This window comes from Chrysochloris asiatica, unplaced genomic scaffold (assembly GCF_000296735.1).
Source record: "Chrysochloris asiatica unplaced genomic scaffold, ChrAsi1.0 scaffold00039, whole genome shotgun sequence".
In the NCBI taxonomy this organism is placed as follows: Eukaryota; Metazoa; Chordata; class Mammalia; order Afrosoricida; family Chrysochloridae; genus Chrysochloris; species Chrysochloris asiatica.
Genome location: NW_006408557.1, coordinates 9,653,016 through 9,679,846, shown reverse-complemented (window position 1 = coordinate 9,679,846; position 26,831 = coordinate 9,653,016). Strand labels below are relative to the sequence as shown.

The 26,831-nt window shown below is 40.7% G+C and overlaps 1 protein-coding gene across 1 annotated transcript in view; it reads right to left on the bottom strand.

The window, feature by feature from the left end:
- The window catches only part of RIN2 (Ras and Rab interactor 2), a 150,430-nt gene that overhangs the window by 76,772 nt on the left and 46,827 nt on the right, over positions 1–26,831 (bottom strand). The window contains exon 3 of the mRNA XM_006860645.1: positions 22,377–22,477. Coding sequence (XP_006860707.1) covers positions 22,377–22,477 — 101 coding nt within the window. The remainder of the gene's footprint in view (positions 1–22,376; positions 22,478–26,831) is intronic.

Here is a 26,831-nt window from a genome sequence, read left to right as displayed (position 1 = left end):
TGAGGGTCTTCCTTTTTTCACCGATGTTCCATTTTACCAGGCATGACCAGGGGACTGGTCATTCCTGACAATATGTTCAAAGGACGAGAGATGAAGTCTCACCATTCTCACTTTCAAGGTGCAAACCTGCTGTACTTCTTCCAAAACAAATTTGTTCATTCTTTTGTCAGTCTATGGTATATTCAATATCCTTTGACAACACTATAATTCAAATGTGGTCTTCCTTATTCATTGACCAGCTTGTGAATGCATATTTGGTGACTGAAAAGTCATTGGCTTGGGCCGTGTGCACCTTAATACTTAAAGTGACATCTTTGCTATTTAACATTTTAAAGAGGTCTTGTATAGCAGATTTGTCCAATGCAGTATGTCACTTGATTTCTTGACTGCTGCTTCCATGAGTGTTGATTGTGGATCCAAATAAATTGAAATCTATGACAACTTCAGTCTTTTCTGTTTCTCATTTATTAGTATGGTTGTGAGAATTTTCGTTTTGTTTACATTAAGATGTAATCCATACTGAAGACTGTGTTTTTGCTCTTCTATCAGTAAGTGTTTAAAGTTCTCTTTACTTTTAGCAAACAAGGCTGTGTCATCTGTATATCACAGATAGTTAATGAGCCTTCCTCCAATCCTGATGCCATGTTCTTCTTCATATAGTCCAACTTCTCAGATTATATGCTCAGCAAACAGATTGAATAGTATGGTTAAAGGATACAACACTAACGCATACCTTTTCTGATTTTAAACTACTCAGTATCCCCTTGTTCTGCTTAAGCAATTGCCTTTGGGTCTATGTACAGATTCCACATAAGCACAATTAAGTGTTCGGGAATTCCCATTCTTCACAATGCTATCCATAGTTAGTTACGATACACACAATCAAATGCCTTTGCACAATCCATAAATACAAGTCAACATCTTTCTGGTATTCTCTGTTTTCAGCTAAGATCCATCTGACCTCAGCAATGATAACCCTAGATCCAACTCCTCTTTTGAATCTGGCTTGAATTTCTGGAAGCTCTCTATTTACATACTGTTGCAAATTTTTATATTGTTCGATGTGCTCTTTCTACAGGTCTGGAGTCCCTTCATTCCCCACTGCAGGGATGGATTACCCAATAAGCAAGATAAGCACAGGCTTACTTGTGTTTATTTACTGATCTAGAGTGAACAAGTTCACATTTTTTCACCACATCAAAGGTTCTGGTTCTAGGTATGGCTAGTATCTGTCTTTCTCTCAGCTCCAGAGCATTTTACTACAGAATCAAAGCCTCTTTTCAAATTTACAAGCTTGAGAAGACAAAGTCAAATATTACAACAAAATGTGCAAAGATCTGGAGTTAGAAAACTAAAAAGGAAGAACATGCTCAGCATTTCTCAAGCTGGGGAAACCAAAGAAAAAATTCAAGCCTCGACTTTCGTTATTGAAGGATTCTCTGGGAAAATTATTGAATGATGCAGAAAGCATAAAAAAAAAAAAAAAGATGGAAGGAATACACAGAGTTACTTTACCAAAAAGAAATGGTTGATGTTCAACCACTTCAAAAGGTAGCATATGATCAAGAGCCAATGATACTGAAGTTGCACTGAAGGAATTGGCAAAGAACAAGACACCAGGAATTGATGGAATAAAAATTGAAATCGTTCAAGAAAGTGAGGCGGCACAGGAGGCACTCACTCATCTCTGCCAAAAAATCTGGAAGATAATTATCTGACTGACTGACTGGAAAGGATCTGTATTTGTGCCTATTCCAAAGAGAGGTGACCCAATGGAATGCGGAAATCATGAGACAATCTCTTTGATACCCCATGTGGGTAAAGTTTTACTAAAGGTAATACAGAAACGGCTGCAAGCATACATTGACAGAGAACTTCCAGAGGTTCAAGCCAGATTCAGAAGAGGCTGTGGAACAAGGGATATCATTGCTGATGCCTGATGGACGTTGGCTGAAAGGAGAGAATATCAGAAAGACGTTTACCTGTGCTTTATTGGCTATGCAAAGGCCTTTGATTGTGTGGATCATGACAAGCTATGGACAACATTGTGAAGTATGAGTATTCCAGAACACTTAATTGTGCTCATGAGGAATCTGTACCTGGACCAAGAGGCAGCTGTTAGAATAGAACATGGGAATACTGAATGGTTTAAAATTAAGAAAGGTGTGCGACAGGGTTGTATTCTTTCACCATATTTATTCAACCTGTATGCTGAGCAAATAATCCAAGAAACTTTGTTATATGAAGAAAAACGTGACATCAGGATTGGAAGAAAACTCATTAACTACCTGCAATATGCAGATGATACAACTTTGCTTGCTGAAAGTCAAGAGGACTTAAAATATTTACTGATGAAGTTCAAAGAGCACAGCCTTCAGTATGAACTGCATCTCAATGTAAAGAAAACAAAAAAACTCACCACTGGACCAATAAACAACATTCTTATCAATGGAAAAAAAATTGAAGTTGTCAAGGACTTCATTCTTCTTGGACCAACTATCAACACTCATGGAAGCAGCAGTCAAGAAATCAAACGATGTATTGCATTAGGCAAATCTGCTGCACAAGACCTTTTTAAAGTGTTGAAGAGCAAAGATGTCAGCTTGAGGACTAAGGTGCGCCTGACACAAGCCATGGTATTTTCAATAACCTCATATGCATGTGAAAGCTGGACAGTGAATAAGGAAGACCATAGAAGAATTGATTCATTTGAGTTATGGTGTTAGAGGAGAATACTGAAAGTGCCATGGGCTGACAAAAGAACTAACAGATCTGTGCTGGAAGAAGTGCAGCCATAGTGCTCCTTGGAGGCTAGGATAGCCAAACTTCATCTCTCATACTTTGGACATATTGTCAGGAGGGATCAGTTGCTGGAAAAGGATATCATGTTTGGTTAAGGTGGAGGGTCAGAGAAAAAGAGGGAGATCCCCACCGAGATGAATTGGCAAAATGGCAGCATCAATGGGCTCAAGCATGGCAACAATTGTGAGGTTGGCCCAGGATCAGGCAGTGTTTCATTCTGTCGTACATAGAGTTGTTATGTTGGTAATGACTCGGTGGCATCTAACAACAACAACAACATATACTAATCTGTATTTACTAATCCGAGTCCTGGTGTGGCACTGTGGGCTAATACACTGGACTGCAAAGTCAGCCTAAACCGCAAGGTCAGCAGTTCAAGCTCACCAGCTTCTCCTTGGAAACCTTATACAGTGTCGCTAAGGGTTAGAATCGACTTGACGGCACTTAACATAGATTATGTGGTAAAAAACATGTGAACTTCCAAATTACATCCTTTCTTGTCCTAACCCAAATGAGAACAGGATCCCTAATGGCTAGGGCCTAGGCGACAATGCACTCAGAAAGGCCTCCTTGCCCTTTTGTAGCTCATCACTGCACTCCCAAGCTCCATCCCAAACAGCATGTCTGAGATGCACACTTGCATTTCACAGTCAAGTCCTTTTACTGTGCTTGAGATAAACAATTAACAAGGCAAAATATATAAAAATGTGATGTGAGGTTGTGTTTGCAGGAAACAACTTCATAGACATAAGATATGAGTTTGGCTGTTATGAACCAAAATGTCATTCAAAAAATCAAGATACAAGGTAAAATGGCTGATTCTTCCTATCATCTGAGGGTAGTCCTTAAAAAAACACCTTCATCAATATGACCCTTTAGATTTTTGAAAAATAGACAATTTTCTCTGTAGGATAAATAGTGGACTGCAAACAAAGTCAGCAGTTTGAGTATCCCAGCCACTCTGTGGAAAGATAACTATAAGTCAGAATCCACTTGATGATACAACAATAGCAATAGTAGGTCTGCTAACCCATGGAGCTAGAGTTGAATGCCTTTGTGCTGAGGCTTATAGTGAAGTACAGTATCCTTTAGGCATTTATTAACAGCCCTAAGAGAGCTTTGTCACATTGCTGAGAATGGCAGCGGCCAGGCCAGGCCGAGAGACTGAGGATCAGAGAGAGCCTTGCCTTTGGACATGGCAGAGGTCTGAGGCTGTCTTGACTAAAAGAACTATGCCCTGAACATTTCTGAACCTGAGTTGTAACCTGTTAAATGACGAGTCTTTGTCTCTCATACTTCAGACATAGTATCAGGAAGGATGGGTCCCTGGAGAAGACATTATGCTTGGTACAGTGGAGAGTCAGTAAAAAATAGGAACACACTCAAGGAGATGGATTGGCACAATGGCAGAAACAATGGGCTCAAGTGTAACAATTGTGAGGACAGTGCATGATTGGGCAGTGGTTCAGTCTGTGTGCTATGAGTCAGAAGTGACTTGACCTATCACAAACAACTTTCATTCATAAACCCATAACTATGAGTATGGTGTCTGAGTTCTGTGTGGCCATTGCAATGGATTATCAAACCTGCCCGAGAAGCGAGTGCTTTGAGAATACTTGGTGTCATTTTTTTTTTTTTTCCTTTACATTTAATACTTAACAAGGCGATCTGCTTTGCTTCTACATACAAAGTGGCTGGGATCTATAAATTGAGTCGTTAGGGAGACAGTCAGATCCGTCACATAACCAGTCAGCTGGAGCAGCTGCTGTTGAGTGGGCTGGAGTCTTTCTACAAGGTAAAAAAACCTCAACAACAACAACAACAGCACAAAACTCTATGGACAACACACGGCAGATTAATTTTTTAATTACTCAAAGGATTACTAAATACTGAATTTCTCCCCAAGACTGGTGCATATTTCAAGGTGATACATGAAATATGGTTTTCATTTTAAGGCCAATAATTTTATTAAATTTTCTTTGTCTTTGAATCAATGCTTATTTTAATTGTCACACATGAGGGAGCTTCACAAAGTTTGTAGAAATATGGAATTAAAAAATAATGGAGAGAATGACTTCTGGCAAGTTGGCGGACTAGGCAGAAATGCTACACAGACCCTCTCCAACAAAGACACAGCCAACCAAATGAAACAGATGCAGATGATAGACCTGGGACTCTGGTTTTCAGATGAGGAATAGAGAAGTGGATTGAATGCTTACTAGGTGAAGAAACAGAACAGAGATGGCAAAAAAAAAAAAAAAAAAAAAGAACGTAGAAGAAGAACCTGCCATGGTCAGCAGGTCGGCCATCTTGATCTTTTGTGAGCAGCTTTGGAAATAGACAGCAGATTGGTGGTGCAGAGGCATATGGTGACAGGCAGCAAGAAAGATATGATAGTTTTCTTGTTACCCACATTCTACTAGGTGACCTGAGGTGTGGCCAGCATCCACTCTCATCCACACCCAAGCAAGCTCCTGCTCTCTGGGCAGTTGGAATTGCACAGTGGTTAGCTGAGCAGTTGTGAGCTGGGTGCTAATCTGCACCAATCTGATAGCCTGGATTCAGGTAAACTCTGCTCCAGACCTGCAGAGCTGGTCCTGGCCAGCCCTGGACTAGCAGGAACTCTCATGGCCAGCTGCTCTTGGCTGCCCTCTGGGCTGGAAAGGCCCTGATCCCAGTTGCTTTGGGGTCTGCACTAACTACTTTTGGATTGACTGCCCAGAACAGACAACACCTAGGCTTATGGGAACTCTATTTTGGGCAAGGAGCACCACTATCTCATTCTTTGCCCAAACAACACGTGAGTTCCTTCACTGGAAGGAATCTACTAGTTTTCTCCTCTCTGAGTCTGATACCTGATTTTTTCCTTCTATTCTCCTGCTTCCTCTCTTAACCTTTTCTATCTCTGTTTTCATTTTTCTTCTGTTTCTTGATCCCCACACTCCTTCTCCTTTTTTTGTTTTTTCGCTCTTGATTTTTCTTTACTACTTTGTTGTTGTTGTTTTCTCTTTTCTTCATCCCTCTCCTTAATTGTGTTTAAAACTTTTTCTTTATATTTTCTCTTCCATGGTGTCCCCACCCCTCTTTTCTCTTTTTTGGTTATTGTAGTCTTTTTCTAGCTGCTGTCTGCTTTGTTTTTGTTTGTGTGTGTGTGTTTAACTGTTTTATTGTGAATTATGTGATAGTTTACATGGAAAACATTAGCCTTAAAATCATCCTATTGTATATCATTATATTGCCATGGTTACAATCCCCTCCATGCATCATCAACCAACCAAAGGGTACACCCCGTAAGCCTGCTCCTTGGTCGTCAGCACACAGCCCTTCTCCCTCTCTGGGTCTAGAGTTCCCAGCCTCACCATCTCTCCACATACATCATCATCTCTGTCTCCATCTCTGGCGTTACTGTTTCTCTGAGTCTCGCACTCCACTCTTCTCCCTTGATGGTCTCAGGGACCTCCGCTCCTGGACTGCAACGTCAACCACTCCCCTCCCTTTGCTACAAAACATCTACCTTTACATTTCAAATCCTCACAGTCAGTCCTGATAGCAATTATTCACTATTGTACCACTTGAGTGCTATCCCCATCTCCTTTCATCAGTCGCACCCAGACAGATTGGATACTACTCAGTGGAGATTCTACCTTCCTCCGCACCCTCTCGATCTAGGCTCCCTCTTGAAAGCTTGTCAGCCAGTTACTTCTTGCCTTTGTAGCCCCTTCATTTTGGGTAGCCAATGTCCAAGTTGCCCATTCCTGTCTATTCTGTGTATAGAGGGGATGGGAATGATCCTTGCTGTAAAGATTTGTTCTCTGTTTCCAGCTACTGAATCCACAGGTGTAGGTAAAGTTCATCAAACTGTATCCGATTACTCTTTTTTTCCTCTTCTTTCTTCTAGTTGAGCTCTGATCATCCAGTCATTGAAGCCAGGTCAAGTGGGTATAATCTGCAAGTGTGGGTGTTCTTGTGCATATGCCTTCTCTTCTTATCAGCTGGATGCTTCACTCTCCACTCTAGTCCTCTGTGGCTATGTCACTGCCACTGGGCCCAAGAGTCCCCAGGTCTTGCCACACTGTTGGCCAAAGAGGCCTCCCCCGAGTTCACAAGAGTCTATCGGATGTTGTAGGGCATAGCTCGCAGCTTCGTTGCTGTTTTTCCCTCACTTCCCCTTATCAGTGACAAACGTGGTCACCAATCAGAGCGCATGTCTGCTCATGTATTCCTACTGAGTCTCAGTCTTGGAAGGGGGTTTGACCTGAGGGGACCCGACCACTGGGAGATGCAAGTTTTGCAGGGCTGGGTGGAGGAGAGACATGGAAGACAATAGTCTATAGTAAGTCTATGTTAAGACTAACAAGACTCGATGTGTATTTACCTGAGCTGAAAGGAATTTCAGAGACAATCTAGTTAATCTATTTAATCTAGAAATTGACAGAACTGGGCCAAAGCCCCATTTGTGGTCTGCTCTCTTTCACACATGAGACCAAATGATGTTTTAATTCCTTGAGACCTTTTTGTCCTCTTAAAGTCAGAGAGGGAAGAATCACTATCTATCTTTGGTTATGGGCTTTGTTCTTGTATGGCAAAGGACAGCTGCTTTTGAAGAAAGGAGAACATAACTTTTATCAAGATATTATGTATTGGTCCAGTGGTCAGGATCTTTGTTTTCTTTACATTGAGGTACAATCTAAACTGAAGGCTGTAGTCTTTGATCTTCATCAGTAAATATTTAAAATCATCATCACTTTCAGCAAGCAAGGTTGTGTCAACTGCATATTGCAGGCTGTTAATGAGTCTTCCTCCAATCCTGATACAATGTTCTTCTTAATATAATCCAATTTCTTGGATTATTTGCTCACTATACAGATTGAATAACTACAGTGAAAGAATACAACCATGGTGCACAACTTTTCCTGATTCTAAACCAATCGGTATTCCCCTGTTCTGTTCGAATGACTGCCTCTTCGTCTAACTGCAGGTTCTTCATAAACACAATGAACTGTTCTGGAATTCCCATTCTTAGAAATGTTATCCATAGTTTGTTATGATCCACACAGTCAACACAAATACCTCTGCTTAGTCATTAAAGCACACATAAACATCTTCCTGGTATTCTCTGCTTCTAGCCAACATCCATCTGGCGTCAGCAATGATATCCTTCATTCTACGTCCTTTTCTGAATACAGATTGAGTTTCTGAATACTCCCTGGTAATATATTGCTACAACCAGTTTTGAGTGATCTTCAGCAAAATTTTACTTGCATATGATTCTAATGATATTGCTAGATGATTTCTGCATTCTGTTGGGTCACCTTTCTTTGGAATGGGCACACGTATGGATACCTTCCAATCATTTGGCCAGGGAACTGTCTTCCAAATTTCTTGGTATAGATGAGTGAGCACATTTAGTGCTGCATCAATTTGTTGAGTCATTAAATTGGTACTCTGTCAATTCCTGGAGCCTTGTTTTTGCCAATATCTTCAGTTAGTGCAGCCTGGACTTCTTCATTCAATACTGTCAGTTCTTGATCATACGCTACCTCTTGAAATGGCTTGTTGTTAATGTTGTTAAGTGCTGTTGAGTCAATTCCGACTCATAGCAACCCTGTATAGGGTTTCCAAGGAGTGGCTGGTGAGCTTGAACTGCCGGCGTTGCAGTGCAAACTGACCCTGCAGTCCAGTGCCAAACTAGAACTCCTTGAAATAGTTGGTGGTTGTGGCTTTGTGCCATGGAATCGTTCCGACTCATAGTGACCCTGTACAGGGTTTCTGAGGCTGCAAATCTTTACGGGAGCAGAATGCTTCATCTTTCTCCCATGGAATAGGTGGTAGTTTCAAATTGCTGAACTTGCGGTTCACAGCTTGATTCATAACCACTACACTACCAGAGCACCTTCCTTGAAATAGTTAAACATTGATAAATTATTTTTGATGAAGTGACTCTGAGTAGTACTTCCATCTTCTAATGATACTGCCTGTGTAATTTCAACATTTTGCCCATAGAATCCTTCAATGTAACAGTAGAGACTTGATTTTTTTGCTTCAATTCTTTCGGCTTGAGAAATCTTGAGCATGTTCTTCCTTTAGGTTTTCTGACTCCAAGTCTTTGCACATTTCATTATAATTCTTTGTCTTGTCAAGCTGGTCTTTGAAATTTTCTATTCAGTTCTTTTGCATTATCATTTATCTTTTCTATATTCAAGAGCAAGTTCCACACTGTTGCTGTTAAATGCTGTTGAGGTGGTTCCAGCTTATAGCGACCCTACAGAAGTTTCTGAGGAGTGACTGGTGAATTTGAAACACTGACCTCGTAGCTAGCAGTCCTGTGCTTATCCTATAGTGGCATACCAGGACTTCGAGTTCCACACTAGGGGTGGGTTAATGGTGGTTTCTAAATTTTCTGTATTGTGCCTTTTCTATAATATACACGTTTTACTTTGGTTACCAGAGAAAGAATCCTATAGCCAACCAAGACAGATCAAGCAGATCTTGATGGCTTTCTTGTTGTTGTTGTTAAGTGCCGTTGAGTCGGTTCCGACCCATAGCGACCCTGTGCAGGGTTTCCAAGGGTGTAAATCTTTACGGGAGTAGAAAGCCTTATCTTTCTCCCGCGGAGCAGCGGGTAGTTTCGAACCGCTGACCTTAAGGTTCGCAGCCAGATTCGTAACCACTACGCTACCAGAGCTCCTTAATACTGCTTAATTTGTTCTTTAAGAATGTTGTCAACAGTCATAGTTTTGTTTTGTTTTGTTTTGTAATTAACTGCTCCTCCCCCACCCCTGAGATTCCCAGGATATATGGGACATATTAAGTCCTCATTCCATTATAACATATTCATATTTATATAACATAATCATTTGTTTATCATCCTTTCTCCTATTGTGAAAATCTTTAGGCTACACTGTCTAGTTTTTTTTAGCAAATAGCATCTACAATATAAGTACTGTCTTTAAGTTGAACTTAATTGTTTTTCTCTGGTAATTAATATCAGCAAAGTTAGTCAATCCTCATAGAATTCCTTGCAACCATGTTCAAAACACGCCTGGTGTCCTTATTAGTTTAGGAGGGAAATGGATCACACTAGTCAGAGCAGATGATCCTCAATGGACACAACAGAGAAACATCTATTGCAAAATGACACGGAAGAACCTCTTCAGATTATAATCAAAGCCGCTGAAGGAAGGAACTCTGCTTAAGATGATCACTTGGTGTTACTGATTGAATTGTGACCTCCAAAATAATATGTTATTAATCCTAGTCTGCAAATCTGTGGGTGTAATCCCATCTGGCAATAGGATTTTTCTTTGTTATGTAATGCAGCCATATCAATGTCAGGGGTGTTTTAAGCCAATCATTTTTGAGATGTAAAAGAGCAGATTAGACAAAGAAGCAAGGAAGCACAGATGAGAGGATAGGAATAACATGTCATATGAAGATCACCACGGAACTAAGATACAGAAGCTGAAAAGAGACAAGGATCTTTCCAGAGTCAACAAGACAGAAAGCCTTCCCCTAGAGCCAGCACCCTGAATTTGGGTACCCAGCCTCCTAAATGGTGAGAAAATTAATTTCTTTTCATGAAAGCCATCCACTTGTGGTATTTCTGTTATGTCAGCACTAGGAAACTAAGATTAAATGGGTTTCAACTGTCTTTCATAACCTAATCTCTACACAAGTTGATGAACTTCTCTATCCTGTTTCCTTATCAGATATTCTTTGAGAAAGAATGTGAATAGGCAAGCATTGACAAGATCCAAGAATTCATGAAAATGTGCATTTGCATTTCTTATAACTAGACAATGCACAGGAAGGAACACTGAACTTTGATAGCAACAAACATTTTTTTTCAAGGGGCAGGAGTCTGAGGTGCAAATGGTTAAGCACTTGTTGGCAAAATGAAGGGTTGGAAGTCTGAATCCAACTTGAAATGCCTTGGAAGAAAGGCCTGATGATCTGCTTTCGAAAAGTCACAGCTTTGAAAATCCTACTGACCACAGTTTTAACTCGACAACACATTCGGTTATCAAGAATGGGAATCTACTCAACAACAACTGGTTTTTTGTTTTGTTTAAGTTACTACTGCTGCTGTTGTTAAGTGCCGTCAAGTCAGTCCTGACTCACAGTGACCCTGTATAGGGGTTCTGAGGAGCAGCTGGTGAGTTTGAACCACTGACCTTGTGATTAGCATTCCAGTGATAATCCTACAGCACCACACCAGGACTCTGCTAAATAGGGCTTAATGTGTCAGCAAATGTTCACTGTGACCCTCTCTCTTTCTCCTGAACCAGGATGGAGCACTAAGTCTGGCCAATGAGGAAAACCAATCTTCTCAAAAGGTACAACATGTTATAGGAGAAAGGGCAGCTGAGAGATGTTTGGGACCTTCATGTGCTTCCAAGCGCTGTAACAATTGCCTGTCGTGTAGTAAACCCATCTCTTGTGATAGAGCCACTTTTGTTTGGTTGGTTGGTTGTTTGACTTTATCTTTGGTTTTGATTTGCATCCTTCCAATGCTTTTCCATTCATTTAAATTTTTAACTGACAGGCAAGAGAGAATGTTTTTAAACTCTTGGAAATGAGCAGATTTCCAGATGGCAAAAGAAGAAAATATTTGTTTTGATGGCTACCATTACACACAACATGGATACTGTGTAAGAAGTCGAAATGTAAAATGGTTTTGGATCGATGTGTCTAAATTACCACATTAAGAAACTCCCTAAAGTCTCTCAGAAATATGAAAGTAGGCATAAATCAAGAGCAAGTCACTTTATATCTGCTGTTTCAAGAAGAAAAAAATGTAAAGGAATGAAATGTAATAATATTAAACTATGAGCTAGAAGTCACTAGGTTTGAGATAGATTTGATTTTTAAATATGGAAAAACATATAAGAAGAGTTTAAAGGCACACATTCAACTAAAACATAGCTGCATCTGATTTAAGTGCATACATAAGGTACCCTAATGTGGTTCTGGATCCTAGGAAAGCACTCGACTGCAACATCAGCTTGAACCACAAAGTCTCCATAAGTCGGAAAAGACTTGATGACACTTAAAACAACCATAATACAAGGGATCTTCAAAAAGTTCATGGAAAAATGGAATGAAAAGATAATGGAATTTTTCCATGAACTTTTTGAAGCTTCCTCATATTTGTCTGATATGATATAGCTAATGACCAATTCATAAGTTGTTGAATATTTCTGCATAAAAATATGTAACAAAGTAAATCAAAGACTTTAAGAAAGGGTACAACATTGGTACATTTTTTTTTCCATACAAGATTTAAAAGAAGAAATAAAAATAATAAAAGGCACATACATATTTGTTTTCTTTTTATCATCTCCTCCTCAAATACTCCTTTCCATAATGTCAGAGGTTCCATAAATATCACCCAATGAAATGGCTGTGGGTTTAGACATTCCCCATGACTGTAGCAGTCTATTTAGACATGTGAAAAACATGATACTCGGTTAAACCTAAGGCATGTCTATCCCTGTGCCCACAGCACTACGAAAACTACTTGTGTCACAACATACTGGTACTCTTACCTGTCTCCACCCACCATGGTTTCAGAAATTCTAACTCAACATACTCGTCCAAATGGCTAAAATGAGTAAGATAGCCAGTACCAAGTGTAGAGAAAAATGAAGTATCCAGAACTTTCATACACTGTTAGTGGGAGGGCAAATTAGTGTAATCACTTTGGGAAACTGTTTAGCATTATTTACTGAAGTTGAATATATAACCACCCTCTGTTATTAAGTGTCATTGAGCTGGTTCTGAGTCATAGTGATCCTGTATAGGGTTTCCAAAGACTGGCTGGTGGGTTTGAATCATCTACCTTGTAGGTAGCAGCCCAGTGCTTATCTTGCAGTGCCAACCACCCTAACACCCCACAATTCTATGCGTGGCTAACTGCCTTCATGAACAACTGCTTCCTTTGTCATGAGACCAGAATGGAATGGTGCCCAGCTACCATCATTGGTTATTTTGATCAAAGATTCCATACAAGAATCCTGATCAAAAGCAGGGAAATGTAGAACAGAATTCTAAATTCTCATGGACTCCAGATTTCTGGAGCCATGGAGGGTAGGTAGATGAACCCCTGAAACCGCTGCCCTGAGCTTATCTTCGATAATCCTATGCCATGCTCTTCTTCACATAATTCAGCTTCTCAGATTATTTGGTCAGTATATAGGTGGAATGTTGTTGTTGTTGTTGTTAAGTGCCCTCGAGTCGGGTCCGACCCATAGCGACCCTGTACAGGGTTTCCGAGGGTGTAAATCCTTACGGGAGTAGAAAGCCTCATCTTTCTCCCGCGGAGCAGCTGGTAGTTTCGAACCGCTGACCTTAAGGTTCGCAGCCCGATTCGTAACCACTACGCTACCAGAGCTCCTTATATAGGTGGAATAGGCATGGTGAAAGGATACAGCCCTGACGCACACGTTTCTTGATTTTAAACCACTCAGTATCTCCTTGTTCAGTCTAATGACTGCCTCTCGGTCTAAGTACAGGTTCTTTATGAACACAATTAAGTGTTCTGGAAGACATGTTCTTCGCAATTTTATACATAGCTTGTCATGATCTACACAGTCAAAAAAGCCTTTGCATAGTTAATAAAGCACAAGTAAACATCTTTCTGGTATTCTTTGCTTTCAGCCAAGATCCATCTGATGTCAGCAATGATATCCCTAGTTCTACAGCCTCTTCTGAATCTAGCTTGAATTTCAGTTAGTTCCCTGTTGATGTACTGCTGGCAACCATTTTTGAATTGTCGTTATGTGCAGTTGAGTCCGTTTCGACTCATAGCAACCCTGTATAGGATCTCTGAGGCTTTAAAACTTCGCTGGAGCAGAAAGCTTCATCTTTCTCCTGCGGACCAGCTGGCAGGCTCAGACCTCAGACTTTGTGGTTTGCAGTCCACTGTTTTTAAATTATCTTGTGCAAAATTTACCTTGCATGTAATATAAATGGTATTGTTCAATGATTCCACATTCCATTGGGTCAACTCTCTTTGGAATCTATCTGTATACTTATTTGGCATTGTTCTTTCTAAACCACAATGACTTCAGTCAAATGTGTTTTAGACAGTAGCACTAAGTGTGGATGATGAGTTGGATTCAGAAGACCACAGGGCAGTTCACATAGTCATAGTTATCTGACTGAAGCCTTAATAAATTAGCACTTTGGCATCTGCCCACATGATACCTGCTATTGCTTCTCTTCTAATCACTGTGTTCTTACTTTGAGTGAAGCCAAGACATGAAAGGCTGTATAGGCAACTGTAGTGTGGATTTCATATTTTGTTGCTGCTTTTTTTTTTTTTTTAATCGATTTCATTGTTGTTGTTTTTGAGAGTAGACACAGCAATATACACACCAATTCAATAGTTTCTACACATACAGCTCAGTGACATTGATTACGTACTTTGACTTGTGCAATCTGTCTCATTCTTCCTTTTTTCAATTGTTCCTCCCCCATTAACACACTCACCACCATCTAAATTTCCTACAGAATCTTTAAAATGGCTAGTGTCAGTCTGATCCCATATGGATCTGTCCTAAAAGAGCACACTGTTCAAGACAGACATTCTTTACTAGTTAAGCTAAACTGTTGTTTGGTTTTAAAAAGACTTCAGGGAATATTTTTGGTTTAAGGCTTAAAGATGAGCTCAGAGCAATAGTTTTAGGGGTTCATCCAGCCTCCATGGTTCCAGAAAGGCTGGGTTTCCTTAGGAATTTCTACAAATTCTATTTTGCATTTTGCCCCTTTTGAACAGGATTCTCTTCTATACAAATGCTCGACACATTTCAACCACAAGGTCAGCAGTTCAAACCCACCAGCTGCTCCTCGGAAATCCTATACAGGGCTGCTATGAGTTGGACCTGACTTGACAGCACCTAACAACAACATATCTCTCAGGTAGACAGAAACTCTGACACTTTCAAGCAGAGAAAGCCTGTCTGCTGTTCTTATAGATCTCAATTATGTGAGCAATGAACCTTGTCATATCATCTTGGGATGTGGGTGGTACCCTCAGTCTCAACATACAAACAATATTTTAGGTGGGGGTTAATTAGCCTCTGCAAGTGATCATAAATACTAGTACTAGACTACTAACTATATAAGGGTTCTTTCTTTTCTGGCTTTTATGGGTGGTCTGGCTCTGCCACTTTACAGCAAGTATATCCTTTCAGCTGCTGCTTGCTGGCTAGCTTGTTCTTTGAGCTGTTTTATGTTACATTACTGAGTCCTACAGAGTCTCTATCAGAGATTTAGGTGACCTAAGTTGGCAGTTCTGATAATGACTTGGTGTTTAGGGTCAGGAGTTTGGGATGAGGGTCTTCCTTAAAATGGCCCTGGTTCATGTGTTGCGATCCAGACCTGTCTGTGTATTTAGAATACAGTTGTGACTGATGCTCATCTCAAGGAACAGATGACACCCTGTGGCCAACAGAATGTATGTGTCATATAGGCACTGGCCCCCAATCTATAGCACATTCAGAGGAAAAGCAATACCTGCATAAAGAGTCAACAGGGGAGAAGAGGGACAAAGGAAGTCTATGAGGTGATGAAATTGTTCTGTATCTTCATTATGGTAGGCTTACATGAGTATATGTGATCCATTGTCAAAACCTATAAAACTGTAACTTATAATGAGCACATTTGTTGTATGTAATCATGCCTCAATAAAGTTGAAAAATTTAAAAACAAATGAACGAACAAACAAACAAATGTTCAGTAATGGTAGCTGGATGCCATCCAATTCTGGTCTCAAGACAAAGGAAGCACTTCATGGAAGCCATTAGCCACACATTCCATTTCCTCTGGTTCTTGACTCTCCTTCTTCCTGTTATTCCAGGCAAATGGAGACCATTTGCTGTACCCTGGATGGTCACTTTCAAGCTTTTAAGACTTCAGAAACCACTAAGATATAGAACAGAAGCCCCCGAACATGATATTTGGCCAGTTAACTGGGATGTCTTACAAGATCATGACCCTAAACCTCCAAACCAAGGAATCAAATTCCATGAAGTGTTTGGTTGTTCATAAGCAAGCTCATAAGCTCTTCTTGTTTTATTGTTTTGGCTGTTGTAGTGAATATCACACAAGTTTTACCAATTCAACATCTTCCTTATCTAGGTGTACAGATTTTGACAGTGATGATAATCACTGGCTGTGCGTTCATTTAGTTTTGATGTCAATGCTATCACATTGCTGCTGGGAAGCTCTGAAGTTTCTGGGGACATAGAATTTAATAGAAGTTAATGGTGGTGACCAACTGCTACATTGTAGCGCTAGGCAGAGCTGGCCAAGACATTCCTGAATTCTATGTGTATGAATTTAGGCCTTGGCATCACCCCTAGCAATCTACTTGAACTACAGTATATTGGAGAGGTGGGAATGGGAATAGGAGCGATGGAGGAAAGAAAACAAAGAGGACTAAACCAAGGTGGCAAGAGCCTTCAGTGACCCTGGACGCATCAGGATTTTTAGGGATCCCGCAAGACCCAGCCTGAACCTAGAATATATTTCAGAGGTTGTTTTGTTGGATTCCTGTAATCTGCCTCCAAGGACAAAGGACTCTTTAGAGCTGTGTCCCAGGCATGGTGAATGGTTCAGATGAGGGTAGAGCCAAAAGGAGATCTTGCTCTGGGTAGTGCAAACAGTTTGTGACCAGCTACTCATCTAGTTTGGTGGTTCAAACCTATCCAATAGTTCTATGAAAGAGAGGTCTGACAATCTCCTTCCATAAAACGTACAGTCCAGAGAACCCTGTGGAGCAGTTCTACACTGTAACACATGGATCGACATGAGTCCGGGGCTGACTTGATGGCAGTGTGGCACTGTAGGATAAGCACTGAACTGTAAATCACAGGTTGGCAGTTCAAACCCACCAGGCACTCCTCAAACAGGGACTTGATGGCACTTACACCACCACCAATAATAACTCTACTTACAAAGGGTGGAGGAATCGAGGCTAGGCCCTATGGTAGAAGTTACCCTAGTCCCTTTTCTTTGCTGTGATGGAAACATAAGATCTATCACACACTGCCAACTTTCTACTTTATTATACACACTATTGCTTTCCTATTTATTTCACAAGGATATCTTGCTTCTCCAACAAGCAGGCGATGCTCTACTACTTACTGTACAGGCTTGGAGTACATGTGAGATGCCAGACACTTTTCTAGGTACTGAGGACCCAACAGAGATCAACAGACAAAAATCCCTTCTCTCACAGAGTCCACCTTCTAGTGTTAGCGGCAGAGACCGAAAAGTTTAACCAAAATATATATGTGTCAGATGTAATGAGTGCGCTGATGAAAATTAAAGCCAGGAAATGTCTGCAGGAGAAAAGCCTGGTTACACGTTCCCATAAAGATTACTGACTAGGAAACCCTATGGAGCCATCCACTCTGTTGAAATCTCATCTCAAAGGCACACAACAACAAGAAGGTGATGGAAGGAAGGTATTATTCAAAAGTGATTGCTTTCTGGAGGAAAGGCTTTCCAGGCAGAAGGAAGCGTAAGAACATAGGCCAGGAGGCAAGGAATCCAAGGAAGCCAGGAGGCTGGAACCACTTGATGAAGGGAGACTGTAAGAGGAGAGACAGGGGTGGCAGTCAGAGCGTGTAGAGTAACGAAGACCATTGTAATGACTGAGGTCTTACTTGGACTGAAGTCCAAGCAGCTAGAAACATGGTTACCAGGGTGGGAAAGCTTGTGATGAGAAATCAATATTCCTTATAAGTTTGAAATGCCAAAGGTTAGGATGAGTGGACAGTTGGATACATGCATGGGATTCAAAGAAAGGACCAGCTTAGGGATCTCAGTTGAGAATCACCAAGATATAGATGGGATCGTATAGGTGAAGAGAATGGGTTATCTAAGAAATCACTTTAGCCATCTCTTTATTTACTATCATGTCTGCCACTATTCTATGCCAGGTATTATTCTAAGTGCTTGATAGCTGCTAATGCATTTAATCTTTTTAAAAACCCTATGAGGGTAATTTCACAAGCTCTATTATCCCCATTTTACTGATGTGGAAACAGAGGTACAGAAACTAGAGATGCTAAATTCTCACTGCAGTTGTTACAGAGATGCCCCATAATTTCTGCTCATCAGTACTTTGAGAATATAGTGGTTCCCAGACCCACTGCTAGATCTTGCAATTTAATGGACTTGTGAAGCATTACATGGAGTCCTGGTGTGGCACAGTAGGTTAATTCACTGAACTGCAAAGTCATTTTGATCTGCAAGGTTGGTAGTTCAAGCTCACCAGCTGCTCCTCGGAAACCCTATACAGGGTTGCTATGGGTTGGAACCGATTCGATGGCACTTAACAACAACAACAGCAATAACAACAAAGCATTGCATGGATTCCTGATGTGTTGATGTAGAATAAAGCACTGAACCATAAGGTTGGAAGTTCAAACTCACCAGCTGCATCTCAGAAACCCTATACAGGGTCACTATGAGTCAGAAATGACTCGATGGCACTTTAACAACAAAGTATTACATATTCTATGAAAACCACACATTTTTAATATGATGATCACTGTATTTCAGTATAATTGCTTTTTTTTTTTTTTTTTTACATAATCCTATATATTTTTATTTCATGCATTTAAGATATTCTGAGACAGACACAAGAGGTTACAGATCTCAAACTCATCTCAGTTTTGACCATGATGCCACCACAGGTAGGGAGATCCTTACCCTAGGACCTCAGTTTAATACCTAATACGGTTTTCAACAAACTTAAGGAGCCATTGACATTTCACAGTGATTATGGATGGGATTTCACAAGCTAAGTGAAGAGGACTTAAAATACTCACTGATGAAGAGCACAGAACATAACTTCAGCACGGATTGAACTTCAACATAAAGAAAAAAAAATCCTCATCACTGGGCCAATAAACACTATCATAATGGAGAAAAGATTGAAGTTGTCAAAGACTCCATTTTACTTAGATGGAAACAGCAGTTAGGAAATCAAACGATGCTTTGAATTTGGAAAATCTGCTGCACAAGACCTCTTTAAAGGGTTCAAAAGCAAAGATGTTAGCTTAAGCACTATGGTGCGCCTGACCAAAGCTATGGTATATTCAACAGCCTCAGATGTATGTGAAAGTTGGACAATGAATAAGGAAGACTGTACAAGTATTGTTGTATTCTTTCACCATACTTATTCAACCTGTATGCTGAGCAAATAATCTGAGAAGCTAGGTTAGATGAAGAAAAATGTGGCATCAGGATTGGGGGAAGACTCATTAATAACCTACGATATGCAGATGATACAACCTTGCTTGCTGAAAGCAAAGAGAACTTAAAATACTTACTGATGAAGATTCAGTATGGGTTGCACCTCAATGTAAAGAAAGCAAAAATCCTCACCACTGGACCAATAAAAAACATTCTTATCAACGGAGAAAAGACTGAAGTTGTCAAGGACTTCATTCTTCTTGGATCAACTATCAACACTTAAGGAAGTAGCAGTCAAGAAGTCAAACGATGTATCGCATTAGGCAAATCTACTGCACAAGACCTTTTAAAAGTGTTGAAGAGCAAGGATGTCAGCTTGAGGACTAAGGTGCGCCTGACCCAAGCCATGGTATTTTCAATAACCTCATATGCAAGCGAAAGCTGGACAGTGAATAAGGAATACCATAGTAGAATTGATACTTTTGAGTTATGGTGTTGGAGGAGAATACTGAAATGGGCAGCCCATAGAACCAACAGTTCTGTGTTGTAAGAAGTGCAGCCAGAGTGCTCCTTGGAGACCAAGATGGCCAAACTTGGTCTCTCATACTTTGGACATATTGTCAGGAGGGACCAGTCACTGGAGAAGGATATCATGTTTGGTAAGGTGGAAATTCAGAGAAAAAAAGAGGAAAACCCCCAGCGAGATGGACTGGCAAAGTGGCAGCATCAGTGGGCTCAAGTGTGGCAACTATAGTGAGGTTGGCCCAGGATCAGGCAGTGTTCTGTTCTGCTGTGCATAAGGTCGCTATGAGTCGGTACTGACTCAATGGCACCCAACAAAAACAACAACAGAAGAATTGATGCATTTAAGTTATGGTGTTAGAAAAGAATATTATAAGTACCATGGACCGCTAGAAGAACAAACCAATCTGTGTTGGAAGAAGTGCAACCAAATTGCTCCTTAGAAGGCAGGATGATGAGATGAAGCCTTTCATACATCAGCCAGGACCAGAAGGGACCAGTCCCTGAAGAAGAACATCATGCTAGTAAAAGTGGAGGGTAGTGAAAAAGAGGAAGAGCCTCAGTGAGATGGATATTGGCACAGTGTCAGCATCAATGGACTCAGTCTTACCAAATATTGTGAGGCTGGCGCAGGACTGAGCAAGGTTCTGTTTTGTTGTGCGTAAGGTTGCTATAAGTCAGAGCTACCTTGACGGCATCTAACAACAACAACATGGATGGGGTTAGTAGGCAATGCCATAGCACACACTCATGGGAGGATGAACCACAAGGACAGTGATTTTGATGTAGCTGTGCACCAGGTCCTGGGGGTTGTTTGGTACTTCTTTCTTACGGCTGCACTTAAACCAATTCTGCCATAGCCACTCCACCCTTCTTTCCTTTTCTTCCCACTTTTGCACTGTTCTCTGCCAGGGTGAACTGCCATTTGCCTTGTGGTCACAGCTGGGCTGTGCCTTAGTTTTAAAATCTATACATTGTTCTCTTTTTCTTACCCCTCTATTACCTGGCCCTCCTGGCATCTCCACAGGGGCAAAAAATGGAGAAATTAAACCAAAGTCACCGTTCCAAGGTTCTAGAAATTCAGCAAGGTCTCTACCACAGAAGCTAAAACTTCATTATACTTATCACAAAGCATCTTTTAATTTTTCTTTTCCATGAATAAAAGCTAAATAAAACACCTCTTAAAAGTTATAAATTCAGTGTTAACCATATTAGCATTTAAGAACAAGTGAGACTAATCTGTAAAAGAAAAGTTACTGTGGAGTGTTTGGTCATTCTTAAATTTGAAGGGGGAAAAAAACCTTAAAGAAGATGTTAAAGATAAAATGAAAACCGAGCTCTTCTAATACTTTCTGAAATCATGACTATCAAATCTTGACTTCTTCCCTCCAACCCTGGAATCCTCTGTGCCTTATACACAGGGGAAGGATTACTGGTCCTTGTGTCTGCCATCTGCAAAATTTGGGGTCTAGCTTGAAAGGCTAATGTGTTCCCTGGATGTGGAAGAAATCAGTGCACCAATAGCTGTCTCAACTCCAATTTAATGTTGCTCAACAATGCAAAGAGTGAAGAGAAATCCCCTGGCTAAAGATCCTGTAATTTGGAACTCCCCTGAATGTGAGGCTAGAAATCGCTAATAACAAACTCTGGTGAATTTGCTAATTTATGGAAAATATTAATTGAAACACTTCAGAGTGAAGTCAAGACAGTCATCAAAAGCCTGGGGGTTGCAAAGAGCTTGGTCCACTCCTGTCATTTTGCAGAATATGAAAGGAAATAGAAGGTACATATAATTCATTGCTACGGGGAACTATAGTTAGGGTATTAAAGTACCACCTTCCAACTAACAAGCTTCAACCTGGAACTGTAGTCTCTCCCCTTGGTCTCCCTCCAGAAACAAGTCAGACTGGTTTGAAACTTGCCTGGAAAACCAGAACCACCTGGTTCACCCTGGCAGGGCCCCTCCTGCCTGCCATGAGACTTGTAAGCACAACCCAGCCATAAATCTCAATCTCATACTGCACTAGGCAACCTTAACCCCCTTCCTTGGGAAAAGATGGGAAGCAGATAATGAATCTGATCCCCAAGGCACATTTCCAGGTCTTTTTCTAGTGATTCGATTCTGTTATCGTTGCAAGCAAGGCACCCAAGAATTGGAAAATGTTTTGGCTGTGGTGTCCTCCAAGCTCCACAGGTTCACCTTGACCTTTGCATCTCTACTCTTCAGAATTCGGGCAGCCCAATCAACAAGCCAGTCCTTTACTACCCCTGTAACAACTGCAGATAATATGCACCATATGCACAGTTCTTCTGCTTAATTACCACTGCATACTGCTACCCCTTCGTAATCATTTATAACCACATCCAATATCCAATAGCTGCAATCATTAATGAATATAGTTACTGGTAATAGTTACTGTGGAATTGGTTTCTGACCTGAGAACGCAAAATGAATCCATCCTCTTTAGCGCTCCCCTTTATAAAACCTTCTGGAGACTGACACCAGCTACACTGAATTCTATTTTGCACACGGAGGATCACGCTGCATTATTTTTTCCATCGTTGTGAGTAGATTGGATATGGCATATAAAACTTTAGGTTTCCGGGTTCTGGTGCCAGAAGAATTGAGAGGGTATAAAGTTCAAGTGCCTTCAAAGTAATTCAAATAACAATCAGAAGACTGGCTCCTAGGCCACTCCCACCTCCTACAGCGATCTCATCAGCAGCCAACATACTTCTGGTTCCCAAACTTCTGAGAGGGACAGAAATATCAGCTCCAATTGCTAACTGGGTTCCCTCAGCCCCCTCGCACGCCTAGCGCCTCATCGGTCTTTGGTCACCTGTAGGTTTCAGCGGTTTCCAGTCCATTTTCCAGGCTGGCATCTGTCTGTACCATCTCCTGTTTCAGTTCTCCGATCTCCGAGGCAATTGTGTCAACGAGCTATTCAAAGACAAAAATAGTATGACATCAGGAAGTAGAAGAGGCGTGGACACAGCCTAGGGAGCTTTAGTCACCAGAGAGATGACCACCTTTTAAAAAAAATCACGGCTCTGTGAATTTCCTCTGTTGTTGTTAAGTGTTAGAGAGTTGGTTTCAACTCATAAGGACCCTGTAAAGGGTTTCTGAGAGCGGCTGGTGAGCTTGAGCCGCTGAACTTGTGGTTCAAACAGACCTTGCAGTCCAGTGCATTATCCTGCAGAGCGCCTGCCACACCAGGACTCCTGAATTTGCTCTAGTGGAAGAAAAAAAAAGGGCGAGGGGGCAGCTTCTCCTTAAAAAGGGGAAGAACTTAAGTTTCGATATTGTCCTATTGGAGGATAGAGGGGGTGGGGAGATGGCACAGTTTGGCTTCTCACCATAAATACAAAGAGGAATAAACAAATCCTGGTAAACCATGTCTCAAAATTCATTTTGTCAAGGGAAAAATTCAAAAGGAATTTCCTGGATTAAAATGTGTACACCATTATTCTGATTACAAAATAAAAATATTTAAAAGATGCATTTTATAAATTTGATTTATAAAGACATTAAATGTATATTCCCACCCTATCTTTGATTTAAAAAAAAAAAGTTTTGTTTTTTCTTAAAGTGAGAAGACTATTGTTAAATTCTGTCAAGTAGGTTCTGACTCACAGTGCCCTGTATAGGGTTTCCAAGGAGCAGCTGGTCAGTTTGAACTGCAGACCTGGTGGTTCAAACAAACCTTATAGTGCAGTGCTTATCCTATAGTGTCACACCAGGACTCCTATGAGGGGAAACGAAACAGAAAGGGAAGAGTGGGGTTAGAAATGGGTGGGGTAGTAAGAGTCTCTTCTTGGAAAGACTACAGGGAATCCCTTTGGTGATACAGTTAACCAACTGAGCTGTTAACCAAAAGTTTGGAGATTATAGAGTTCACCTTAGAAGAAAGGTCTGATGATCTAAATCCAGAAACATCAGCTATTGAAAATCCTGTTGTTGTTAGTGCCATCAAGGGTTAGGACTCATAGTGACCCTGTATAGGGTTTCTGAGGAGCAGCTAGTGGGCTTGAACCAATGATCTTGTGGTTCAAAGTGACCTTGAGGACCAGTGCATTATACTACAAGCTTATTATTGCTCTAAAATAAATTAATAAACATTTTCAAAATATCATTTTGATTTCTAACATATTCAGTATCTATATCTATAGCCCACATGGACACAGGCTCTTTGAGGTCTTCAATGACTTTTAGAGACTGTAAAGGGATTCCTGAGACACAAAAGTTAAGAATTATTCTTCTAATTAAAGACTAGTGTTGTCTCATCCTAAGAAGATGTCTCCCAGCTAGACTCTGGGAGAACCTTCATTTGAGCATGCAGTCTGTTCTAAAATTTTGGTGGTGCTGTGGGTTAATGCGTTGGACTGGTTGGTAGTTCAAGCTTACCAGCCACTCCTTGGAAACCTTTTACAGGGTTGTTGTGGGTTGGAACCGACTAGACAGTATTTAACAACAACAACATTCATTTGTTGGACTTCTGGTTCAGTGCTGTAGGATAAGCGTAGGATTGCAACGTCAGTTTGAACCACAAGGTCAGCAGATTAAATTCACCAGTCGCTCCTCGGAAACCCTATACTGGGTCGTTATGAGTTGGAACTGACTCCAAGGCACTTAACAACAACATTCATTTGTTGGAGTCGTGATGTGATGCTGTAGGATAAGCATTGTATTGCTAATCACAAAGTTAGTGGTTCAAATCCACCAGCCACTCATTGGAAATCCTATACAGGATCACTATGAGTCAGAACCAACTCCATGGCACTTAACAACAATTCATTTGCTAATTCAACAAATCTTTACGGGTACTTTCCTCATGTCAGACTGATAAAATCTCCATTGTCATAGATGAAGATAGAATGTTGTCCCTGTCCTTGGGTACCTTGACATCCCAATTTCAATTCACAGGGACTCCAAGTGACAGAGTTGAACTGCCCTACAACATTTCTTTCCGGGTGTTTCTTTATAAGTCTTTCTCCCACAGAGTAGCTGGATGGGTTTGAACTGCCAACCTCTTGGTTAGTAGTAGCTGAGTGGTGAGCCACTGCACCAGCAGACTCCTAGAAAATAGAGTAGTGTTTTGTTAAGAGGAATAATAATAACTAAGGAGCCACTCTAGGATGGGCTGGTTGAGACAGGTTTCTGAGGAAGTGACATCCTTGAATAGGAAGATCTCAGCCAGGACAAGATGAATGGAAGAGACTTCTCTAAAGGACTCTACAGGAAGGAAGAGTATAAAGTTCCAGAGGTTGGCTAGGCATGTGATCTGATCTCATAGGTCTTTCAGATAACAGTCTTAATGAAGTTGGATGGTCTACAATAAGAATTAATGGAGGGCTTTAAGCAATGTAATGACATTTTCTTTCTGTTTGGTGTTCTAAAAAGCTCTCCCTGCCTTCTGGGTAGAGATGATTTTTATAAGGGCAAAAATAGAAGTTGAGACACCAGCTAGGAGGCAAGGGCAGTGGTCCAAGCAAGAAATGATAATGTTTTGGACCAAGGTGGTAGTAGAAAAAAAAGAAAGGGACAAATCTAGGAACAATTTTTTACGTAAACGTTCATGGATTAAATGTGAGGATGTTGGGAGAGAAGAGTCAAGGATGATGTCCAAGATTTTGGACTGAACAACTAACTGGATAGTTGGCAAGCTCTTGACTGAGATGAGGAGGCACAACAAGAAAGGGTTAGGTAGAATTCACAGGGGAAGTTGAGTTAGATTTTGGACAGGTTACGTTTGAGTTGAGCCACCTATTTATTGACCCTCACAATACATTTGTTGAGTAACTTTAGCAGTCAGACTGGAGATATTTACATATTCGAAAGTCACTGGCATATATGGTTGGCATTCTAAGCTCTATGACAGACATTACTTATTGACAAGGGGCCCCCAACACATGAACCTGGGCACTCCCAACAATTAGAGACCAGAAGAAAGCCAACCAAGCACACCATGCTTGACCTGTCCCCTTCTGTGTGTAACTGAGGTAAGGTATCCAGAAGCACTGGGACCTAGGGAGGTAAAATGATCTGGTGATCGCATTTTACACACAGCTCAATAAAAAAGACAAATATTCAAGGATGAAGAGAAACAGGAACTCCCATGCTTCTTTGTTAAGTGACGTTAAGTTGGTTTCCAAGGAGCAGCTGGTGGGTTTGAATCACTGACCTGGTGGTTAGCAGTGTAGTGTTTCTGGAGGAATATTATTCATAGAACCACCCTGGAGAGAAATTTCACAATATTGTTTAAAGTTGAAGATACACAGATACAATGAATTGCCCTTCTACATAGAGTGGTTCAAACCCACCAGCTGCTCCTTGGAACCTTATACAGAATCGTTATTAGCCGGAACCAACTCTATGGCACTTTACAACAACAATATGTGTTCTAAAAATCTTAAACAGGGGCACCAGGAGATATTCATAAGAATATTTGTAGCATCATTATTATAGGTTGTTGTTGTTGTTAAGTGCCGTCAAGTCAGTTCCGACCCACAGCGACCCTGTACAGGGTTTCTGAGGCTGTAAATTTTTATGGGAGCAGAAAGCTCCTCCCGTGGAACTGCTGGTAGTTTCGAACTGCTGACCGTGAGGTTAGCAGCCCAATTCATAACCACTATGCTACCAGAGCTCCTTATTATTAAAGGTAAGAGCACCAAATTATCAGAAACCAGAATGTCCATCAAAGGAGAATGGAAACATAGAAGTCTAGAATACTGTTTTATTTGTTTTTGTTTTTTTTTAATTTAAGGTTCTTATTGTGGATTGAGTGAAAGTTTACAGGGCACATCATCAGTTTTACATTCAACAAATCATACACCGTGTTTCATTACAATGATTATAATTCCCTCCATGTACCATCAGTTAACAGTATTTCTTTCTATCCATTTTAGTTTTTAAAAAACAAACAAATAAACAAACAAACAAACAAACAAACACCACTCAGGCATATATAATAGTTTACATCTCCAAAGGGCACATTCTTCAAGTCTGCTCCTGGCCACCAGCTCTTAGTCCCTCTCTTCCCATAAATCTAGAGTCCTCAGCCGTTCCCCTTCTCCACCTCCATCTCTGGCGCTGCTTATTCTCTGGATAAGGTCCCGCATTCTGCTTGTGCCCTTCTCTCTTGGTGGTCCTAGGGTCCTGTGCTTCCAGACTGCAAGATTAACTACTCCCCTTTTTTTGTTACAAAACTTCTACCTTTACAATTGTGACAGTCATAATTAGTCATGATGACAATTAATCACTATTGAATCATACGAATCTTATCCCTATCTCTTTT